This window comes from Zootoca vivipara, chromosome 10 (genome assembly GCF_963506605.1).
Source record: "Zootoca vivipara chromosome 10, rZooViv1.1, whole genome shotgun sequence".
Classification (NCBI taxonomy): domain Eukaryota; kingdom Metazoa; phylum Chordata; class Lepidosauria; order Squamata; family Lacertidae; genus Zootoca; species Zootoca vivipara.
In genome coordinates, this window is record NC_083285.1 from 61949548 (window position 1) to 61973479 (window position 23932).

At 47.0% G+C, this 23932-nt stretch overlaps 1 protein-coding gene across 1 annotated transcript; it reads right to left on the reverse strand.

Annotated features, from left to right (window-relative positions):
• Positions 1-5570: 5570 nt before the first annotated feature.
• ECHDC3 (enoyl-CoA hydratase domain containing 3) lies at positions 5571-16914 on the reverse strand. Its single transcript, XM_035128611.2, has 5 exons — positions 16730-16914; positions 13721-13842; positions 12840-12937; positions 11725-11925; positions 5571-11105 (listed from the first exon to the last, which is right to left on the reverse strand). The coding sequence occupies exons 1-5, from the start codon at positions 16903-16905 to the stop codon at positions 10791-10793; spliced, it is 912 nt and encodes a 303-aa protein (XP_034984502.2). The 5' UTR covers positions 16906-16914; the 3' UTR covers positions 5571-10790.
• Positions 16915-23932: the final 7018 nt, after the last annotated feature.

The following is a 23932-nucleotide window of genomic DNA, read 5'->3' on the forward strand; positions in this document are numbered from 1 at the left end:
GCAAGATTAAGATGCCAAGCTCATTTCCTGGCATTTCCCTTAAACCAGCTTCCATTCAATTAGAAAATGGAAACCACGGATAAGCTGAGGTGTGTGCAATTTTGACCCTGTGATCATCATCTGAGGCCCTTCTTCGTCTGCCCCCTCCACAAGAAGTCTGGAGGGTGGCAACATGAGAACGGGGCCTTTTCTGCAGTGGCTCCCCGCTTGTGGAATGCTCTCCCCAAGGAGGCTCACCTGGCGCCTTCATTACAAATCTTTAGGCACCAGGCAAAAACATTCCTAGGCCAGGCATGTCCAAAGCCCGTTCCGGGGGCCTAATCCTGGGTCAATTTAATCCGGCCCCCATGGCAGTATACATCCTGAGGTAAAAACAAACAAACAACAACTCAGTAACTTCAATCCTAAAAAAAGCTTAAAGACCTCCAAAGAAGGAGACTCCACCACACTCCTTGGCAGCAAATTCCACTGTCGAACAGCTCTCGCTGTCAGGAAGCTCTTCCTAATGTTTAGGTGGAATCTTCTTTCTTGTAGTTTGAATCCATTGCTCCGTGTCTGCTTCTCTGGAGCAGCAGAAAACAACCTTTCTCCCTCCTCTATATGGCATCCTTTTATATATTTGAACATGGCTATCATATCACCCCTTAATCTTCTCTTCTCCAGGCTAAACATACCCAGCTCCCTAAGCTGTTCCTCATAAGGCATCGTTTCCAGGCCTTTGACCATTTTGGTTGCCCTCTTCTGGACACGTTCCAGCTTGTCAGTATCCTTCTTGAACTGTGGTGCCCAGAACTGGACACAGTATTCCAGGTGAGGTCTGATCAGAGCAGAATACAGTGGTACTATTACTTCCCTTGATCTAGATGCTATACTCCTATTGATGCAGCCCAGAATTGCATTGACTTTTTTAGCTGCTGCATCACACTGTTGCCTCATGTCAAGTTTGTGGTCTACCAAGACTCCTAGATCCTTTTCACATGTACTGCTCTCAAGCCAGGTGTCACCCATCCTGTATTTGTGCCTTTCATTATTTTTTTGCCCAAGTGTAACACTTTACATTTCTCCCTGTTAAAATTCATCTTGTTTGCTTTGGCCCAGTTGTCTAATCTGTTAAGGTCATTCTAAAGTGTGATCCTGTCCTCTGGGGCATTAGCCACCCCTCCCAATTTGGTGTCATCTGCAAACTTGCTCAGGATGCCTTCAAGCCCATCATCCAAGCCATTGATTAAGATGTTGAATAAGACTGGGCCCAAGACAGAACCCTGTGGCACCCCACTAGTCACTACTCTCCAGGATGAGGAGGAGCCATTGATGAGCACCCTTTGGGTTCGGTCAGCCAGCCAGTTACAAATCCAGTGAATGGTAGCATTGTCTAGCCCGCATTTTACTTTTAAACGGTGGGGGGGATTTGTTTGTTTGTTACTACGTTGTGTATTTTTGTGTTTTTATATTGTAGGCCGTCCCTGTGATCCTGGGGTGAAGGGCAGGACAGAAATTTTAATAATAATAACAACAACAACAATAATTTGTGGCAGCTGTTGCACATACGTGGATGACAGCTTCCTTGAATGGGAGTTTGCGGGGCTGCAGGGGCTGCAGGGAAACAAATTAGGTAGCGCTCATTGGGTGATGACTCCCCTGCCCCCTCTATGGTATAGTGTTTCTCAAACTTGCCCCCCCTGGCTGTTTCTGGACTACAACTCCCATCATCCCTGACCACTGCTTCTGCTAGCTAGGGATGATGAAAGTTGTGGTCCGACAACAGCTGGGGACCCAAGCTTGATCTCCTTGAAAGCAAACACAATCATACACAAACACACTCTCTGGATGGGTGTTTCCTTGGTGCAACATTTAGATTTCCTGGGCACAGCCCATGGGCATAGCCAAGGGGGAGCAGGGAGGGACAGCTTTCCCCCAAACCAATAAAAGTAAAATAATAATAATAATGCATAGCTAACTGAGGTTCTGCCCCCTAACAAAAATCATGGCTACTCCCATGCCACAGCCTTTTTTGTTTATTATTTTTGGCAAGAAGATGATTCAGTAAGGCCAGGATGTGCATGAGCGCTCTTCAAAAATATGTCTTCTTGCCCTAAAAGTCAAGATATTGCTTTAAGCTTCGTTTGTGCTGCTTTACCGCCCTTTCCACTCCTTCTAAGGATAGCTGTGACGGTGATGCTAAATCCCTGGCTATTTGAAGCAAATTCTACACCAGGCAGTGTCACTGGGATGTCAGATGGAGGAAATTAAGAACCTCCAATTTGCAAATCCCTCTAGCAGGCAACACGGGACCCAGGTGGCGCTGTGGTTAAACCACTGAGCCTAGGGCTTGCTGACCAGAAGGTCGGTGGTTCGAATCCCTGTGACGGGGTGAGCTCCCGTTGCTTGGTCCCAGCTCCTGCCAACCTAGCAGTTCGAAAGCACGTCAAAATGCAAGTAGATAAATAGGAACCGCTACAGCGGGAAGGTAAACGGTGTTTCCATGTGCTGCTCTGGTTTGCCAGAAGCGGCTTTGTCATGCTGGCCACATGACCTGGAAGCTATACGCTGGCTCCCTCGGCCAATAATGCGAGATGAGCGCGCAACCCCAGAGTCGGTCACGACTGGACCTAATGGTCAGGGGTCCCTTTACCTTTACCTTTACCTAGCAGGCAAGCGTCCGCTGGATTTCTCAAGAACGAAGAAAAGTGGTCTCAGCAGGGCCATCTATGCAGGGGGCTGGACAAGAGGACCTTTGGGGTCCCTTTCCAACTCCATGATTCTATGACTCTTCGTGCCAAATGGAACCCAGGATCCGGGTGCTAATGCAGGGGCAGTACCCCTGGAAGTTTCAACATCGTGTTGTTATCAACCAGGAATGGGCAGAAGGTAAACCAGGATCTCCTATTAGATCTTCAGGTGATTTGCAGTAAGAGGGTTTTGTTTTGTTTTTACTTCAGACTGTTTAACAATAGGACAAACTCATCAGTTTGTCAAAATGAATAAATAAAATTTAAAAAATTGTCCAGTAGCACCTTGGAGACCAACTAAGTTTGTTCTGGGTACATGCTTTCGTGTGCATGCACACTTCTTCAGATACGGTGGTACCTCTAGTTGCGGACTTAATCCGTTTCAGGGTGTCGTTTGCACCCCGAAAAGTTCACAACTAGAGTGCCTCTTCTGCGCATGTGCGCGGTGCTTCTGCGTGGGCGGTGAACCTGGAAGTGTTTGCCGCATTCGTAAGCTGAAAGTCTATAACAAGAGCGGAACGCAACACAAGGTATGACTGTACACTGAAACAGAAGTCACCAGACCCTTATGGGAAGAAGAGGAAGAAGGAGAAGAGTTTGGATTTGATATCCCGCTTTATCACTACCGGAAGGAGTCTCAAAGCGGCTAACAATCTCCTTTCCCCTCCTCCCCCACAACAAACACTCTGTGAGGTGAGTGGGGCTGAGAGACTTCAGAGAAGTGTGACTAGCCCAAGGTCACCCAGCAGCTGCATGTGGAGGAGCAGAGACATGAACCCGGTTCCCCAGATTAGGAGTCTACATCTCTTAACCACTACACCACACTGGGAGGGTGGGGTGGGGTTTTTCTCAGAAGGGTAGTAGGTAGATGAGTGATTGACTCAATGGGTATGGTAAACCTGTTGACGACTGTTAACGACTGCAATTAGTCCTACAGGAAAAAGCAAGGGATAGTATGCAGATGACCAAATATAGCTTTAGCATATGTAATGAGACAAGAATCCAATATCTCTATTCAGACCAGGTCTCTCCATAGTTTTCAGTTTAGTAAGGTAAAGGTAAAGGGACCCCTGACCATTAGGTCCAGTCGTGACTGACTCTGGGGTTGCAGCGCTCATCTCGCATTATTGGCCGAGGAAGCTGGTGTACAGCTTCCGGGTCATGTGGCCAGCATGACTAAGCCGCTTCTGGCGAACCAGAACAGCACACGGAAACGTCGTTTACCTTCCCGCCATAGCGGTTCCTATTTATCTACTTGCATTTTTGACGTGCTTTCAAACTGCTAGGTTGGCAGGAGCTGGGACCGAGCAATGGGAGCTCACCCCAGCACAGGGATTCAAACCGCCGACCTTCTGATCAGCAAGCCCTAGGCTCTGTGGTTTAACCCACAGCGCCACCTGGTTCAGTTTAGTAATAAGTTGTAATCCAGCAACTTCTCTTTCCTGAATCTAAGTCTATTTCTGAAATTCTTTTGTAATAAGACAGCTGCTTTGAGATCCTGTGTTGAATGTCCTGGAAGATTGAAGTGTTCTCCTACTGGCTTCTCTGTCTTGTGTGACTCCTGATGTCCATTTATCCTTTTGCACCCCAAAAAACGGGGCTTCCCTCCTCCCCCCAAAAAGACCAGAACCCCCCAAAACAGGGTTTAAAAAAAGCTCAACAACTTTGGCCTGAACCCCCCAAAAGGGGGTAGATCACTGAGTTTTTTAACTCTGTGAGTAGATCGCAGTCTTGTGGGAGTTGGCCTGTTTGTCCAACATAGAGAGCTGAAGGGCACTGCTGGCATTTGATATCAGTTTGTGGAAGAGAAAACCAGCACTTGGTTTTTGTGTGTGACACCTATAAAAGGCAGGGCAATTTCCCTCACACTCATGGAAGACGATTACCAGATTGGGGTGCTAGTCAAGTAAAATCACCCCTCATTCCTATTTGAAGGACCCCAGTCAACATTTGGTTTCCTGGGGAAGTCTTACAATCATAAATGCGTTCAGGTTAAGGGTCTGGTGAACCTCCACAGGAAGTAAATTTCATAATAGGGCACCTGCAGAGAACAGTTACACTCGTGACTTTTTGTGTGTGGATCATATTGTTAGCTGGAAAAGAAGATGGGCTACTGGAAAAGATCAGACTGAAATTTTCAAATACGACATTTTCAAATACGACAGGATCACACTTCAGAATGACCTTAACAGATTAGACAACTGGGCCAAAGCAAACAAGATGAATTTTAACAAGGAGAAATGTAAAGTACTACACTTGGGCAAAAAAAATGAAAGGCACAAATACAGGATGGGAGACACCTGGCTTGAGAGCAGTACATGTGAAAAGGATCTAGGAGTTTTGGTTGACCACAAACTTGACATGAGTCAGCAGTGTGATGCAGCAGCTAAAAAAGCCAATGCAATTCTGGGCTGCATCAATAGGAGTATAGCATCTAGATCAAGGGAAGTAATAGTACCACTGTATTCTGCTCTGGTCAGACCTCACCTGGAGTATTGTGTCCAGTTCTGGGCACCACAGTTCAAGAAGGATACTGATAAGCTGGAACGTGTCCAGAAGAGGGCAACCAAAATGGTCAAAGGCCTGGAAACGATGCCTTATGAGGAACGGCTTAGGGAGCTGGGTATGTTTAGCCTGGAGAAGAGAAGGTTAAGGGGTGATATGATAACCATGTTCAAATATATAAAAGGATGTCATATAGAGGAGGGAGAAAGGTTGTTTTCTGCTGCTTCAGAGAAGCGGACACGGAGCAACGGATTCAAACTACAAGAAAGAAAATTCCACCTAAACATTAGGAAGAACTTCCTGACAGTAAGAGCTGTTCGGCAGTGGAATTTGCTGCCAAGGAGTGTGGTGGAGTCTCCTTCTTTGGAGGTCTTTAAGCAGAGGCTTGACAGCCATCTGTCAGGAATGCTTTGATGGTGTTTCCTGCTTGGCAGGGGGTTGGACTGGATGGCCCTTGTGGTCTCTTCCAACTCTATGATTCTATGATTCTATGACATGGAAAAACTGACCCATCACAAGTCCATGTGTCAAGTGTGTGATTCTTTGGAAGAAAACTTTTGAGCATTCTTTCCTTCTTTCTTTTTTGAGCTCTAGCTATCAGTTTCTATTTCCACAGCAAACACCACAGCGATAACAACTTTGCTAAGCCTGAAGAACTATTGACCACACCTTTGTTTTCCAAAGGTTTGATTCTTTAAACACTTGGCATTAGAGAGTCCTTTAGAACTTTGATGCAGGAGAGCACGACGGTTAGCAAAACTAGTCTCTGCAACATTCTTGGTTCCCAGCAAACAGTTTTAAAGCACTTTTAAAAATAACATACTAACACACATGTATTTTTCATAACTGAATAAAATATGTATTTTAACAAGTTTCCCCCCTTAATGTGCTTGTCACTCTTTGGGCTGCAACAAAAGGCTCAGCTTTATTCTTCTCCAGTAAAAAAGAAACAAGCAAGCAAGCAAAACACGACACTAGGAGGAATGTGGAACAGAGCAACAAAAAAAATAATGATCTGGGGCCTTGCTTCAGTAGCATTGCTTTGCATGCAAAAGGTCCTGGGTTCAGTTCTTGGCATCTCTAGGCAGGGCTGGGAACATCCCCAGTCTGGAATCTTGGAGAACCACTACCAGCCAGTGTAGACAAGACTGAGCCAGCAGGGCCAATGGTCTGACTCAATAGGAGGTGTCTGCCTGTGTCCCTACATTAAGAGTTCGCTAAGCTCATTTTGCTTGTGAAAAAGCAATTTTGCTTGTACTGTATTACAGAAGAGCCGTAACACAGGAGCACAGCATCTGCTTTGCATGCAGAAGGTCCCATGCAAAACCTCCCTGCTTGGATCTTTGGAGAGATGTTGCCAGTCTATGTTGGCATTACTGAGCAAGATCCGGGGTCAGCAAACTTTTCCAGCAGGGGGCCGGTCCACTGTCCCTCAGACCTTGGGGGGCAGACTATATTTGGGGGGGGGGGCTCTTCTTGTTGTCAAGTCTCTGCAGGCCAGTATCAACTGCCCAGTTCTATTAGCAAAAACCAGTGCAAGGGCTCCAACGACACATTTATTCCAAAGTTACAATACAGTACAGCTTTGTGGATTGTCGTAATATCACAGAATGATCACTTCACTTTTTTAAAAAAATGTGTTCTTTATTTTTATTTTTTAAAGAACTTTAGCGCAATGGGACTTCTCCCCTCCTGTGCCTCCCCCAAATCTCAAAGGGGAGCTATTTCCATCAGGGAAAGAGAATGCTTCCACCGACAGAACAATGTCCTTGGTGCTATGTCAAATTTCACCTTGCAACTGAATGTTTGAAATCAGCGGCCCATGGAGCTGAACCCGGTGCATCGGCTATCACCCACCTGTGCTCAAAACCATTAAGTTCACAATTGCTTTCAACGTGTCCACAGTACGGCAAAAAAAAAAATTCTAAATGGTAATCGCTGGGAATAAATGGTGTCCTACACACTTGGCTCCCCCCTTTTTTCTTTTGTAGGAGGAGGGTCCCTGCTGCAGGCCTGTGAGGAGCCCTGCCAGGGACTTGTAAATAGCCCTGTTTAATAAACCTGTTGCACAACCAACACCACCCGCGAAGCTTGAATGGAATAGCCAAGGTTCAACACACAACAGAAAGACATTGTTAGTGTTTGTTTAAGGAACACACGGGGGGGGGGGGGAAGCTCTGGCCTGGAGTCAGAAAAACCTAAATCTGGCATTGCTTTATATATCTGCACAGTGATCAAATGGTTGCAAATAAAAGCTGTGGCAATTCTTCCCCACCTGCCCTGAGGCTTAAGGGATGACTCTGCACAAAACCTGAATTACAAATACCTGGTTGTTCTTTTTCCAGATCCAATGGGAAGGGAAACTGATAAAATCAGTTCCGCTTTTCAGCTGTGTTTTTGCTATCTCCAGAAAGATCTCCGGGGAACCTTTATAGGCCACTCCCTTAGGAAGTGATTTTAACCAAGCAAAATAAAAAAATTCCTTCAGTAGCACCTTAAAGACCAACTAAGTTTATATTTTGGTATGAGCTTTCGTGTGCATGCACACTTCTTCAGATACACTAGAAACAGAAGTGTCAGACCCTATATATATACAGAGGGTGGTGGGGGTGAATGGGTGATGGGCTGATGGGAGTGGTAAACCTGTAGATGGCTGTTAATGGCTGCTGATGGCTGCAATTAGTCCTGGGCTGAGGTGCTAAAGAAAGCTTGATCATGCATAATGAGATAAGAATCCGATGTCTCTATTCATCCCAGGTGCTTCCATGGTTTTAAGCTTGGTAATGATTTCCAATTCAGAAACTTCTCTTTCGTGTGCATGCACACGAATGCTCATACCAAAATATAAACTTAGTTGGTCTTTAAGGTGCTACTGAAGGAATTTTTTTATTTTGCTTCGACTCAGACCAACACGGCTACCTACCTGTAACTTTAACCAAGCAGTTGGTGGTGTGAATCAACCAGCAAGCCGACCCAATGCATGTTCCATCAACTGTGAGGTTCCACTTAGGGTCCGATGAGAGGAACTTGCAACAACATATGAGGCAGCCCTATGTTAGGGTGCTCCAGAAAAAAAAACAGTTCAAGGTTCATCAAAGACTTCACGGATTTATGACACAAGGTCTTGCAGAGCACCCCAATGGCATTTAGGGGATCATAGCAAAGTTTGTAGCCCCGAGGATCCTGTGGTCCACAATATGCTGTTGGACTACAACTCCCATCATCCCTGACCACTCGCCACGCTGATGGGAGTTGGGAGCCCAATAACCTCTTTAGAGCTGCAGATTCCCCATCCTTGCCATAGGCCTTGGGGCTCACTCCTGAGCTAACATACATAGAAGGTGGCTTCTCTGGATCTCTGCTAGGGAGGATCTACTCCAGCCCAGCCGAGATACTTTTCAGCTGAAATGGGATCTGCCAGTGAAATATATGATCTGCTACTGAGCTACGCAAGGGCCGTTAACTCAGAAGCACAGCATTGGTTTTGAACGCAAACAGCCCCAAATTCAATCCCTGGCGTCTCCACTTAAGGCTGTGTGAATGTCATGAAATCATAGAATTGCAGAGTTGAAAGGGACCTTGAGGAACATCTAGTCCAACCTCCTGCAACGCGGCTGTCCCATATGGGGATTGAACCTGTAATCTTGGCATGAAACCTTGGAGAGGCGCTGCCAGTCAGTGCAGAATAGACAATACTGAGCTAGATGGACCAACAGCCTACGGCTCCTCTTCTCCCCAGGCCCCATTCAAGCTCTAGATTGCTCTGAGCATCATCAACAGCAGCTGGTTCTATTGCAGCATTCAGAGCTGTTTTTAAAGGGCTGTTTAGAACAACTCACACATTTTAGAAATCAGAAACAGCTAACGATCGAAGAACTTGGTGCATAACGCTAAAATACTTGGCTTTTTAAAATTATTTCCTAGATTCAGACCAGGGAAGCTAAAAAAAACCCCATACAGGACCAAAAAAGGCACTATGCATTACAACATGAATGGATATCGCCCTCTGGCGACCATGCAAGGAGTAGCTCACTTCCTCCTTTCAACATACAAAGTAACCCAGTTTACTAAAATGATTCAGGGCATTCCTTCCAGCTTAGTGAGGGTGGGGGGTCATAAGTCAGGCAACTGCAGGGGCAATTGCTGGGGTTTCCTGTGCGGAGCCTTGTGATATGACCTTATCAGAAATACATCTCACCTGTGCCTTTCTGGGAAGATGGTGCAAACATCCCGGTTTTTTTATACCATAGGCTTATGGGGCTAGCTGCAGAAAAAAAATCACGTCTGCTCTCTATCCGGATGCAATGCAGCAACCAGGAAGATCATGGCTGGGCAGACTCTTGGTGAAGAGCTTCTGTCAGCAAAACTCCTATGTGATTCATCCAAGATCTAATAAAGATCAAGGAGAGGGGACTAGGGAGTATTTCTGGAACACTTCCTCTTTTTTTGCTGAGAAGCTCTTTGCTGAAAATGCAAACCTGGCAGCCATTTGTCATTGTCTTTTTGATCCAGGTCCTGTTCCCACAGGAATCCATTTCTTCTGAGCTTCTCCAACCACCCTCCCCTGCAGCCTGGCTCCCAAGGCCCTGCCTGCACCCGCCTGCTGTCCTCAGAGGGCCACTCCTATCGACCCCGTCTGCAGGCTAGGAATGATGGGAGCTGTAGCCCAGCAACTTCTGGAGGGCACTAGGTTGGGGAAGCCCAGGCCACACACACACCTCTCCCCATTCCAATCATTGCCTATTGATAACCTACTATTCATCCAAGGCTGGCTTCCAAAACCCGCATGAATGTGTTGGGATATAACTTTGGGAAATGTGTGTAGGGGTCTTCTGATCCACGGCAACTGGAGATAAGTCTCGGCTCTCTCCTCTATGGTGGAAGACAGGAGGGGCTGCAGACTCAGAGCTGGCTAGTAGCAAAGATGCCAACCCATAAAACAGGGGAAGGGGCACCTGTGGTCTTTGAGCTGTGGACAGACTACAACTCCCATCAGCCATGCCAACAGGGACTGATGGGAGTTGTAGTCTAACAACATCTGGAAGGTCACAGGTCCCCCATCCCTGAATCAGATCTAACTAGCTAATACTGTATAGACAACAGTTCTTTAAAAGGTTCCACAGTGGGACTTGGCATGCCGTTCAGAAAGCGGCTAAGACTAGTGGCATGCTTTGCACAGAAGGCCTTGGGTTCTATCCCTGGCACCTCCAGTTAAAACCACGACAACACTCGAGGAGAAAGAGGCTGCCTGTGAGAGTATTGGCTGAATGGTCTGGCTCAGTGTCAAGGCAGTTCTTTATATTCCTATATCTACATAGCATCGAAAGAAGCCTGAATTAAAGTCCGCTTTGTTTTGATATTGCAACCAGCCTCACTTTCCTATTGCATATCTACAGATTAACAGATCAATGTGTGTCAGACAGGCGGTCATTTTCAAAGGCAGACCTGTTGTGTAATCAAGGGATCGCATTTAACAAGATGCTAGTCCCTAGGATTTTCAGAGAAAGGAGGCACCAGCTATGACGATCTCAATCGATTTGGCTCTTTGGTTTCGGTTCAGGAATGCGACCAGGCCGGCTTGCGTTTGGAAATGAAGGCCTTGATCCCTTCCTGCCCATCCTGCAGGGCCAGGTTCTCTACCATGACCCGGGAGGCCATTCTGTAGGCAGCGCCGACGTCCTGCTCCATCTGTTTGTAAAAGGTGGATTTGCCCAGAGCCACAACAGGCCGGCTGCTCTCGCATATCCTGCGGGCGATTCTCAGGGTCTCGTCTTCCAGCTTGTCCTCTGGGACCACCCTGCTGATGAGCCCGTGCAGAAGAGCCTCCTGAGCGGTCATGGGCTCTCCCGTCAAGAGCATCTCCATCGCAACCTGGAAAGGATTGTTGCAAACAAAGAAATTAAGGGCCAGGCAGGCAGAGCGGCGAAGGCAAAATGTACAGCGGGCCAGATTCTGCTCACACATCCCTCTCTAGTCTTCATCCAGGCGAGCAAGAATCATGATTAGACTTCAAGGATGCAGAGTTTCCCAAACTTGGGTTGCTGTGCACATACTGCCAGACCACAGGCAAATTCTTACAGTTTAATAATCAGCGGGGCAAGCCCAAATTTTTGCTGCCCAAGGCAGAACAGCAAATGTCTCCCCCCTCCCACCTTGTCCAACCGAAGGCTGACCAAGTTAATTTTAGTGCATGAGGCAGAAAGTCCCACAAGTGTGCCTCTCCGTGGGAGTCAAAATGCACAGGATAAATAAATGAAAACTGCTGCCTTTCTCAAGACATCTTAAATCAGCTGCCTGAGGCAATGGCCTCACTTTGCCTAATGCTTGGGCCGGCCCTGATAATGGCACGCCCACAGTTCTGAGGCCCCCAGGAGCCAACCTGCAGTTCAGGCGCCAACAGGACCATCGTGTTTTGAGGACTATCTGCTCGCAGCAAGTAGAGCAAGTGAACAAAGTACGGCAACAAAACCCTTTTTTTGAAGACGCCTACCTTTCTCGGGAGAGATCTTCCCAGGGCCACTCCAGGCGTCGAGCAGAACAGGCCGACGTTCACTCCCGGTGTGGCGAACCTGGATTTCTCGCTGGCCACAGCAATATCACAGCTGGCCACCAACTGGCAGCCGGCGGCCGTGGCCAAGCCGTTGACTTTGGCGATTACAGGAACAGGTAGCTTGGGGAGCATCGTCATGACCTGTAAGGAAGCAGGTTTTTTAAGTGCTGGTGCTGACCTATAAAGCCTTACAGGGCTCAGGACCACAATACCTTAAGGACCGCCTCTCCCCATATAAACCGAGCCAAACTCTGTATCTCAGGCCCTCCTCTGAGCCCTCACTCCCAGAGAAGTTTGGAGAGTGGCAACACGAGCAAGGGCCTTTTGTGTGGCGGCTCCCCATTTGTTGAATGCTCTGCCCAGAGAGGCTTACCAAGAACCATCATTGCATGTCTTTAGGCAGGACTTCAGCCATTATTAGACAATCTATGGCCTTTTAAATGGAGGGTGGACTATTATGATGTGATTGTTTTATTGCCTTTATTATTATGCTACATGAATTATTTTGTAAATGTACACTGCCCTGGGGTCTTTGGATAAAGGGTGGTATATAAATCTTATTCTTATCATTATTATTGAGGAAAAGTGTCACCCGTATTCTTCTAACGACAAGAGAATCCTTCATGACTTTCGCTAAGGCAAATGAACGCATTTGATAATACAACACCGATGCATTGCTAGTCAAATACAGAAAACCTCTCAAATCTATGGCCCCTAACCCATCTCAAATTTATGCTCAGACTACCCTGTTCCAAGTGAACAGTCCTCCAATTCTAGTCAAGGGGCAGGTCTTAGCAGCTGGGTCTTCTGTGCACCTGGGTAACTGGCTACTCAGTTCCTTACGTCTGCCAACACTCGGCCAGATGTTGTTTCTTTGATTCTATCTCCCTGAAGAGGCCTTCAAAAAGCTCAAGCAATGCTTTAACGTGCGTGTGTGTGTGTGCGTGTTTGAGCAAACCATCCAATTAAAATTTTGTGGCCTGATGGAAGCCGATGAACTGCACCCGGGCAGGCGAGCTCTTTAACAGTGGCGCTATCAATGTGGACCATCTCACCTCAGAGCAGGTCTCAAAGACTTCTCTGTGGTGCTTCTCGCCCTTCTCAAATGTCAGTTCCTTCAAGTCGTGCCCAGAAGAGAAAACGGGACCTTCTCCTGGGTGGGGGAAGGCATGTGAAAGGAAGCAAGAGAATTTTATGCACATCTTGTACCCTCGACATGACCAAATCCTTGCCCAGAGAACGACAGGCCGACACACACACATTAGCAGTCCTCCCTTTCCTCTTACACGTCCCCTGATAAAACATGCCCATGGTTCACTAGATGCCAAGACTACCCTGCCATTCTGAGGAGGAATGTCCTGCTCATTTTGTGAAGTTCTGCCTCTTTTGCTCTTTTAGATGCGGCAGCCATTTTGTGTTAGGCCATGCACCCCGCCTTCAAGCAGCCGCCATTTTGCGGTCTGGTGCCCACGGCACTTTCTCAAAATCCCAAATGTTCCCACTGGGCCTCCAAAGGCTGATGCACCCCCCCCCAGTAGCGCAAGAACGTCTGGTGGCAAAGCAAGGTGGAAACGTAGCCGAATAAAGAAATCGTAAGCAGAAAGGAGAGAAAAGGTGTCCGAAGAGGGGGAAGAAATGAAGCGAAGAGATGTAGGAGTAGGTGGAATCTGGGGGTGAATAGATGGAGGTGTCAGAGATGGAGTAAAGACAAGTTTCTTCTTAGTCAAAAGACTGTTCAAGGATGACAAGGTGGCACAAATTCTTTGAATGGTTTTGTAAGATCAATTTCCCCACCCTATTACTACTACTACTACTACTACTATTACAATTACTATTAAATTTCTCTACTATGCTTCATCCGAGGCTCGCAGAGCGGTTTACAATATATAAACCCAAAATTACATACCTACCCTCATAGGTTTGATGAGCAAAATACCTGAAATTATAATGACTCTCAGATCGGTGCTTTCAATATCGCGCAGAATATCCTCACGGAGGGAACTCATCATGGAGAGCGAAAGTGCATTTCTCTTGAGAGGATTGTTCAAAACAATGTTCCTGTGAAACATAATTTTTATGAGAGATGCTTTCATACGTAGCTGTCTGCACCGTGTTAAGATTTGTGAGTAACAAAGGATTGGGTTGTATCAATGTGCATTTAACCTCTCCGGTAAAAAATATGATTCACATTAGCCTACATCATGAAACCGTGGGTATGCATTCACACTAAACTACGGTTTGCTTCTAACTGTGGTTTAATGCGGCAGCTAGACTGGAAGTTGCGTTCCAGGATTTCAGAGAGGGAAATGTAGGGATAAAAAGGGTATTTTAAATAATCTTAAAGAGTGTTTTAAAAATATAAACTTGTAATTACAGTATAATGTAATATAATGTACATTGTATAATGGTTTTTGAACATTTTTTGGAAGCCCGATGAGGCTGTCGGGTATTGTTTCCGGGCGCCTGCACCAATCAGAAGCTGTGCCTTGGTTTTCAAACATTTCGGAAGTCAAACAAACTTCTGGAACGGATTACCGTCAAGTTTGAGAATCAAGGTACCACTGTATTTGGCGCTTTTGCTTTTTATTTTGTGTTTTTGTTTTTGAGGCTTTTTCGGTTAATTTGTTTTTGTGACTGTGTGGAACCCACCTCAGCTACTGATTGATTGATTGATTGATTGTGTGACTGCAGAAATGGATAAAAGCCCCCCACCCAAACAATGACTATCATCAGTGAAGGTAAGGGGGAAAAATTAATTTAAATTTTTATCATCTACAATACTGTCTTATTTATTTTATAGTATAGTACATTGATTATTGCTTTCATTTTAAGGATCAATGGTCTCGTTAAGATAGTAAAATTCATGTTAAATTGCTGTTTTAGGGGTTGTTTTTAAAAGTCTGGAATGGATTAATCCATCTTGCATTACTTTCTATGGGAAAGCGCGCCTTGGTTTTGGAACCCTTTGGTTTTGGAATGGACTTCCAGAACAGATTTAGTTTGAGAACCAAGGTACCACTGTATGTTTATCTTGGAATCAGCTTTCCTTGGCCAGAGCCCACACTGTCAGATGTAAGACGAGTCCAAATGCAATCTGACTTCTCTTTAACTCCAGAAGGAAGACCTGATGAACCATAGATGGAAAACATCTTCCAATTTTGAGGATGGGGGGCACATTTCCTGCTGGGAAACCTTTGAGGCCCTGGTGGGAGGAGCCAGAAGCAAAAGTGGGCGGAACAGCAATGTAAACTTCATACATTTGTACATTGTGTAAGCACAGTAATTCCTACATACAGCATAGCTGCCAAGTTTTCCCTTTTCTCGCGAGGAAGCCTATTCAGCATAAGGGAAAATCCCTTAAAATAAGGGATAACTTGGCAGCTATGACATACAGACATGTTTGCCAGGCCTCCAAGCAAGAGGCGTTCATTACCAGAGTTCAAGGTCACATTCCAACCAGGGAAAACCACTCAGGCTGGTTAGAATTGTGGCCTAGAAAGAGTCCTGAATTATAATATAAAATTATAATATTAAATCGCCCGATTCTAGGAATTCATTTCTTCCTTGCAGAACTTGGGAGCTTTGTAAAGACTAGAGCAGGGGTCCCCAGACTACGGCCCGGGGGCCGGATGTGGCCCAAGTGGCCTGCCAATCTGGCCCGCGACGACGCACGACGCCCGCTCTTACGGCGCGCAGCGCGGCAGCGCTCTTCCGGGTCGGGAAAAAAGCGCCGAAAATCCTTTGTGCGCATGCGTGTGGGCCTCTCCCGACCCGGAAGAGGTCATTTCTGGTGCACCTCCGGGTCGGGGGAGGCCCATACGCATGCGCACAACGGATTTTCGGCGCTTTTTCCACCCTGGAAGCGCGCCGCCGCACCAGTAAGCGCCCGTGCGCACTCGCCCGCCGGCCCGCACAGGCGTGCGCTCCCCCGTCCTCCGGCCCGCCGCGCGATCAGCGCGGTGGGAACCGGCCCAAACGCCGGTAAGTCTGGGGACCCCTGGACTAGAGCCTCCTTTCCTACGTTGCAGGCACAAAAGGAAGCAGGCCTACGTTTTTGGTTCAGCTCCAGTTTTATTTGGGCAATAGGGTTTTCAAAGTCCACTGTTAAAGTGCCCCCTTTGCCCCCTTGCCCCAGTTCAGCTCACGCATACCGGTACAGTCTGTAAACTACAATGCTCAGCGGCAGAGCATTTCCACTGCATGCAGAAGGCCTCAGGCACAATCAACATCATCTGCAGGTAGAGCACATTTGCCCAGCAGCAGGAACAACAGAAGTTTGAAGTCCGAAGGGGTCCCCCAAAGGCCATCCAGACTAGCCCTCCCTCACCGCAGGATCTTGCCCATTCTCTAGGCTAATATGTTTAAAAGAGATGAAGCGGAACCCTAAAAAAAGTCAACAGACATTCACGCAGGGGGAACATGTTCCAGATGTTGTTGGAACCCAACTCTCACCAGCCTCGGCCAGCATGACCAATGGTCAGGGATGGCAGGAGTTTGCCCCCCCCAAACCTAGAAGAGGGTCAGTTTATTCACCCCCCTCCCTAAGCAATTCCCCTGTCAAAAACAAAACAAAACCCACTCTCTCTTTCCAGATGACATAAAAGCTCAAGCGACTTCAAAAGGGACTAGAAACTTGATCCTGGCAAAGGGATGAGCAGTTTTTTTGGGGGGGGAGCAGGCAAACCTCCCCAACCCAAATTCTCTGGATACGTTCGTGCATCTCAGGCAGTGCGGAGCAGTGGTTAGAGCGTCGGACTAGGACTTGAGAGACCAGGCTACAAATCCCTAACCTACCTCACGGGGTGGTTGTGAGGATGAAATGGAGAATGGTGCACGGGGGTGGGGGGGGGGGAGAACCGTGCACGCCAACCTCCTGGAGCTCTTTGGAGGGGAAAGCGGAGCAGAAATGCAATAAACAAGCCCATTCTTCCTCTGTTCGGCCCACCTGATCCCATCCTGCTGCCACGTGCGAGTCAGCCTCGGCTCCGCAGGGACTTGCTGGCACTGTGGCCTCCGCCCGGGCGCTCCGCCGTTTGCAAAGGCGCGCTGGGTGCGGAGCAGCGGCCGCGGGAGCTTCGCGCTGCAGACCCCGGCGCCCCTTGCAAAAACAGCTGCAGCCATTGCAACCTCCCTCCCAGTCCGGGCCGGGGGAGGAGCAGGAGGAGGAGGGGCGGCTCTGCACGCTGCTGACCCCTGCTGGCTGCCAAACGACAGCCGAAAACTGCTTTTTCTACTACCTACAGTGGTACCTTAGTTCTCAAACTTAATCCGTTTCGGAAGTCCGTTCCAAAACCCAAGCGTTCCAAAACCAAGGCGCGCTTTTCCATAGAAAGTTCTTCTCCTCCTCCTTTCTTCTTTGGCGATCACTCGTAGGAGTAAGATTGTCTTCCATAAACACGGTTTTAACAATGGGTCCGTAAGTGACTGTGGAGGCCAATTCTGGATCCACACGTCCTTCCACAGTGGGGACATTGGTTTCCAGAAGGGAGTCGATCACGGTGTGGATTTGCCAAGCGTGCCTTCCTCTTAGCACGTTTCTCCTTTGAGTCCTGAGATCGAGTTTCTTCAAAGTACTGTAATGCTATATGGATTAAGCCATTCCAGACTTTAAAAAACAATCCCTAAAACAACAATTTAACATGAATTTCACTATCTAGCGAGACCATTGATCCATACATAAAATGAAAGCAATAATCAATGCAAAGGTAAAGGTACCCCTGACCATTAGGTCCAGTCGTGACCGACTCTGGGGTTGCGACGCTCATCTCGCATTATTGGCCGAGGGAGCCGGCGTACAGTTTCCGGGTCATGTGGCCAGCATGACTAAGCCGCTTCTGGCGAACCAGAGCAGCGCACGGAAACGCCATTTACCTTGCCGCCGGAGCAGTACCTATTTATCTACTTGCACTTTGACGTGCTTTCAAACAGCTAGGTTGTCAGGAGCAGGGACCAAGCAACGGGAGCTCACCCCATCGGGGGGATTCGAACCGCCAACCTCCTGATCGGCAAGCCCAAGAGGCTCAGTGGTTTACACCACAGGGCCACCCGCATCCTAATAATCAATGTACTGTACTGTAAAATAAATAAGACAGAATTGTAGAGGATAAAAAAAATAAAATTATTATTATTTTCTTACCTACACTGATGATAGTCATTGTTTGGATGGGGGGCTTTTATCCATTTCTGCAGCCACACAAACAAACAATCAGTAGATGAACTGGGTTCCACACAGTCACAAAAACAAATTAACCGAAAAAGCCTCAAAAACAAAAACGCAAAATAAATAGCAAAAATAAAAGCCCAAACTTAAACTGTTCCGGAAGTCCATTTGCCTTCCAAAATGTTCAAAAACCAAAGTGCAGCTTCTGATTGGTGCAGGTGCTCTGGAAGCAATAGATGACAGCCACATTGGACATTTGGCTTCCGAAAAACGTTTGAAAACTGGAACACTTACGTCCGGGTTTTTGGCGTTTGAGAACCAGGATACCACTGTAGTGGCTTTCAAAAAAAGAAGAATTTGATTGCGCCGCACACCGATTTTTTGTTGTTGCTACGAAATACATCGGAAAACCAAAAGATCGCAACCAGGATTGTCCATGTTGATGCTCTTGCTCTCATTTTGAAAAGATCTGTATCCATATTCTGCAAAGAAACAAATGAAAATATTTCAATACTATGCTATTCTATACTATACTATATGCAATGTTTAAATGTTTCTTTGTCCTCAAGTCACGCTTGCCATCCTCTCCTGCCTCACCGGGGGGGGCACGCCCCCCCTTGAGAACCACTTATTCTATGCATTGCTCTCTCTCTCTCGGGCTTATCCACACTTAGAATCAGAGTAAGGTGTCCCCAAGGGTCATCTAGTCCAACCCCCTGCAATGTAGGAATCACAGATAAGCATCCAGGATAGATGGCCATCCAACCTCTGCTTAAAAACCTCCAAGAAAGGAGAGTCCACCACCTCCCAAGGGAGACCGTTCCACCGTCAAACAGCTCTTACTGCCAGAAAGTTCTTCCGGGTGTTTAGTAGGAATCTCCTTCCTTGTAACTTGAATCCATTGGTTTGGGTCCTGTCCTTCAGAGCAGCAGAAAACAGGCTTGCTCCATCCTCCATGTGACAGCCCTTGAGATATTTGAAGATGGCCCTCATCTCTTCTCACTCAGATAAACAGCTGCAAATACAGTGGTACCTCGGTTGTCGAATGTAATTCGTTCCGAAAGACCGTTTGACTTCCGAAACGTTTGACAACCGAGGCGAAAAGGGCCGTCTGCAATTTCCATTGAGAAAATTGAAAAACACGCAGCGGAAGCCGTTCAACTTCCGAGGTGCATTTGAAAACGGAAGCAATTACTTCCGGGGTTCGGGTTCCAAAATGTTCGGCTTCCGAGATGCTCGAAAACCAAGATTCCACTATACTGTACATCATTTTAAGTGCATTTCAACTGCATTATACAAATGTGACACTAGATGGCATTTCACAGCGTTTTTTTATGTGTGTCTAGATTCCATCCCTGTTTCCTCTTCTCCAGGCTAAACATGCCCAGTTCCTTTTGCCCCACTCTTTACAAGCACAGGCTTGCACTTTAAAGTTCCATGCCCCCCCCTTTATTTGCACCCACTGGAGAATTCACTGTGAACTTTTCTCCACCCACTTTCTCCATGCCATGCATAATTGCTCAAAATGTTATCGTCACATGGGAAATTTTTCACATATCCTCATCATTACAATCATCCACATCCTTTAAATTTCTATACAGTACTGCCTTTCATCCGAAGATCAAGGGCTGGCTTGCAATATAAAAGCACAAAAATACATACCATAATAATCAAACTAACAAAAACATCCCCCCTATAGATTGTTTAAATGCCATAGATTGTTTAATTAGCCAAAGGTCTTTGAGAAAAGGAATGTTTTATACTATAGGCAAGAGACAAAAATTAAAACTGTAAACATTTGTGACAAATGTCAATGAATGCAAAACATATAGCCAGTCACAATTCGCTTAAGGATGAAATGCATGCAGAGGAAGCCAAGCAACCTTTTACAACCGTTGCAATACTGTATTAGGCATTAGTACATAAATCCAGTTCTACTTAAAGTACGGTAGTAAACCCACTATACTTACTAAATGCCGCACCTAGCTGCTAGAGGGCAGCACCTTCCAATAAAATAATAGCACACTCTCACTTTGTTCTCCTTTTGCAAAGCTACCTGTTTCATAAAATCCCTGCTTCTTCAATTGCTTCCCCTCTCTGCCTTTCCACTGTTCCTTCCCGGCTCACCTTTGCTCTAGTCCAAGTTGCATTCTCTGTTTCACTGCTTCACTTCCCAGACGTCGCAAGACTCGAGCTTATAGGATTGGTCACTTTTCACAGCCACAATTACATTTAGGGAAGCTTTTAATGTTTGATGGACAATTGTATTTTAATGTTTTGTTGGAGACCGCCCAGAGTGGCTGGGGAAGCCCAGCCAGATGGGTGGGGTATAAATAATAAATTGTTATTGTTATTTCTTATTAGAAGTATAAGTGACCTCCCTGGGATGCAAGCCTGTGCAGTGTGTGTGGAGGTCCTGGGATGCCTAGACTACAAAACTCCCCTCTCGGCCTCACTGATAGGGTCCAAAGGAAAGCAGAGCAAGATGTTTGGCACCAGTTTGGCTGCAGGAGTCGCTGGAAGGAAGCGGACAAGGCACCATCCAACTGTCTCAGGGACTCCGCTCTGGATTTGTGTAGGGTTTACTCCAGGCACCCCCAAACTTGGGCCATCCAGATGTTTTGGACTACAATTCCCATCTTCCCCAACCACTGGTCCTGTTAGCTAGGGATCATGGGAGTTGTAGGCCAAAACATCTAGAGGGCCGCAGTTTGGGGATACCTGGTTTACTCCTTAGCCTTTCTTTTCCTGAAGATATCCCGCAAGGCAGCAGAGGTTTAGGATCAGAGTTTCCCTCCTCTTAAACAGGCTCCCTTCCCAGGCTGACAAGCACCACCTGCCCCTCACTTCCCTCTACAGCACATGCAGAAACCACAATCTTGACTGTTGGACCCACTATTGACCTTATCCGGTCAATCTGCCAGAGTCTGTTTTTGCAAGCAGGGGAAGGCCCTAACTCACCAAGAGTTTGAGACCCATCGGCTACCCTTACCTGGTTTAGCCAGCCAGTCAAAGTTGTTTCTGGGGTGTGGCTGCTGTCTCATGTTGGCATCTTCTAGGAGCCACAGGTGAGAGCTGAGTGGGGCACTGGTGGAGACCAAAGGTGGCCAGACTACCCCAAAAGGATCACGATGTGTCCCCACCAGAGGTACTACTCCTCCCCTAATTTGTTGTTGTTTAGTTGTTTAGTCGTGTCCAACTCTTCATCTTCCACTGCTTCCCGCAGTTTGGTCAGACTCATGTTGGTGGCTTCGAGAACACAGTCCAACCATCTCGTCCTCTGATGTCCCCTTCTCCTTGTGCCCTCCATCTTTCCCAACATCAGGGTCTTTTCCAGGGAGTCTTCTCTTCTCATGAGGTGGTCAAAGTATTGGAGCCTCAGCTTCGGGATCTGGCCTTCCAGTGAGCACTAAGGGCTGATTTCCTTCAGAATGGATAGGTTTGATCTTCTTGCAGTCCATGGGACCCTCAAGCAAGCAATAATAGCAGGAGATTAGGCAGTAGCCTGCCTCTTCTACCAGAGAGTGAGAGACTCGGGCAATGTCTACAGTTTCCAGGAACTCTTCTTGTGGTGAGACTTTTGAGTTGAAAGTTTGTTTTGATCCTGGGCAAGAACCTGGAACTTGAGAGGGAAGGTGTGCTAGAAGGAAAATGAGCTGAGATTGATTTTTATGTTTTAGCAACTTTGCACTGATGTGCCATTTTTATACGCAACACTGTGTTTTCGTAATATTTTGTTTACACTGTCAGTTGTTGCTTCAGTTTTCTTTATGCCCTTTAGAGATATTTTAAATCTATTAAACGGTATAGAAATTCAGTAATCAATAATCAGTCAACCACCTGCCATTCTCAGGCTGCTGCCAGAGTAGCCACTACCGATTCCTTCTGTGAGAACTAGGCCACAGGTGCAAGATTGATAGTGATCTAATCGAGACTCAGTATGGTAAGCGTGTCAACAGGATTCCTGAATAGTACCTTTCTGAGCATGTTGCACCAGCAATTGGGACACATCGGGTGTGTGCAGAAGGTTCTGGCCAGAGGGTAGTATTCTTATTTCTGTTGTACAGGTTCGGCTGCCACTGAGTCATAGAGCTATACAGGCCAGAGGAATTTCTGTGTGCATGAGTGCATGCATGTACTGTGAATGTCGTATTGCAGATGATAAAAGGAAGAAGGCATCCTTGGCCAAAGGAAACAACTTCTTTACTCAATGGGTGTGCTATTTCACACCAGTTGTACTTGGAGCAGACCCACTGAAACCAATGTATTTAAAGAGCCATTAGTGTGTTAGACTATGACCTGGGAGACCAGGGTTTGAATCCCCGCTCTCAGCCATGAAGCTCGCTGGGTGACCTTGGGCCAGCCTAACCTACCTCACAGGGTTGTTGTGAGGATGAAATGGGGAGGAGGAGGAGGAAGAGGAGGAGGAGGAGGAGGAGGAAGAAGGAGGAGGAGGAGGAGGAGGAGGAGGAGGAGGAGGAGGAGGAGGAGGAGGAGGAGGAGGAGAAGGAGGAGGAGGAGGAGAACAACAACTGTGTGCACCACTTTGAGCTCCTTGGAAGATGAAGGTGGTCTATAAATGTAAAAAACAAACAAACACCGAGTTCAGTGGCACCCAACTTGTGGTCTCATTCCTTCTTTTTGAAGCTGTGTTTAAAGACTCTCGGTTGTCTTTTTTCCTACACCAGGAGGGCATAGATTAGAATAACTCCTCCACCCCATTGCCCTAGGCCAGGAATGGATGAAGGAACCTGTGGTCTTCAGGATAATGTTGGACTCTAGCTCCCATCAGCCCCAGCCAGCATGGTCAATGGTCAGGAATGATGGAAGCTGGAGGGACGAAGGTTCTCTGCCCCTGGTTTAGCTACTGTTGTTTTTACCATGGGTTGTTTTTACTTTCTGGAACAGCTCTCCCAACATGAACCTATGCAGGCCTTTTCAATTTGTGGCTCTCCGTCTGCAGAATGCTCTTCGCAGCAAGTTCAACCTGGTGCACTCATTCACATCACTTTGGCACTAAGTAAAGACTTACCTCCCCCCTCCCAGGCTTCTGATAATAATAATAATAATAATAATAATAATAATAATAATAATAAATAATAATAATAATAATAATAATTAATAATAATTTATTATTTATACCCCGCCCATCTGGCTGGGTTTCCCCAGCCACTCTGGGCAGCTTCCAACAGAAAAATAAAACACAATAATCTATTAAACATTAAAAGCCTCCCTGAACAGGGCTGCCTTCAGATATCTTCTAAAAGTCTGGTAGTTGTTTTCCTTTTTGACATCTGTTGGGAGGGCATTCCACAGGGCAGGTGCCACCACCGAGAAGGCCCTCTGCCTAGTTCCCTGCAACTTGGCTTCTCACACCGAGGGAACTGCCAGAAGGCCCTCGGTGCTGGACCTCAGTGTCCGGGCAAAATGATGGAGGTGGAGACGCTCCTTCAGGTATACTGGACCAAGGCCATTTAGGGCTTTAAAGGTCAGCACCAACACTTTGAATTGTGCTCGGAAACGTACTGGGAGCCAATGTAGATCTTTCAAGACCGGTGTTATGTGGTCTCAGCGGCCGCTCCCAGTCACCAGTCTAGCTGCTGCATTCTGGATTAGTTGTAGTTTCTGAGTCACCTTCAAAGGTAGCCCCACGTAGAGCGCATTGCAGTAGTCCAAGCGGGAGATAACTAGAGCATGCACCACTCTGGCTAGACAGTCTGCAGGCAGATAGGGTCTCAGCCTGTGTACCAGATGGAGCTGATAGACAGCTGCCCTGGATACAGAATTGACCTGTGCCTCCATGGACAGCTGTGAGTCCAAAATGACTCCCAGGCTGCGCACCTGGTCTTTCAGGGGCACAGTTACCCCGTTCAGAACCAGGGAATCCTCCACACCTGCCCGCCTTCTGTCCCCCACGAACAGTACTTCTGTCTTGTCAGGATTCAACCTCAATCTGTTAGCCGCCATCCATCCTCCAACCGCCTCCAG

Excerpts from the sequence above, each read along its gene's own strand:
- ECHDC3 (XM_035128611.2), bottom strand. The coding sequence starts at position 16,905 with ATGGCTGCAGCTGTTTTTGCAAGGGGCGCCGGGGTCTGCAGCGCGAAG. Across the intron at positions 13,843-16,729 it reads TGGCAGCAGGATGGGATCAG|GAACATTGTTTTGAACAATC; the intron begins GTGGGCCGAACA and ends TATGTTTCACAG. Across the intron at positions 11,106-11,724 it reads GAAGATCTCTCCCGAGAAAG|GTTGCGATGGAGATGCTCTT; the intron begins GTAGGCGTCTTC and ends AATCCTTTCCAG.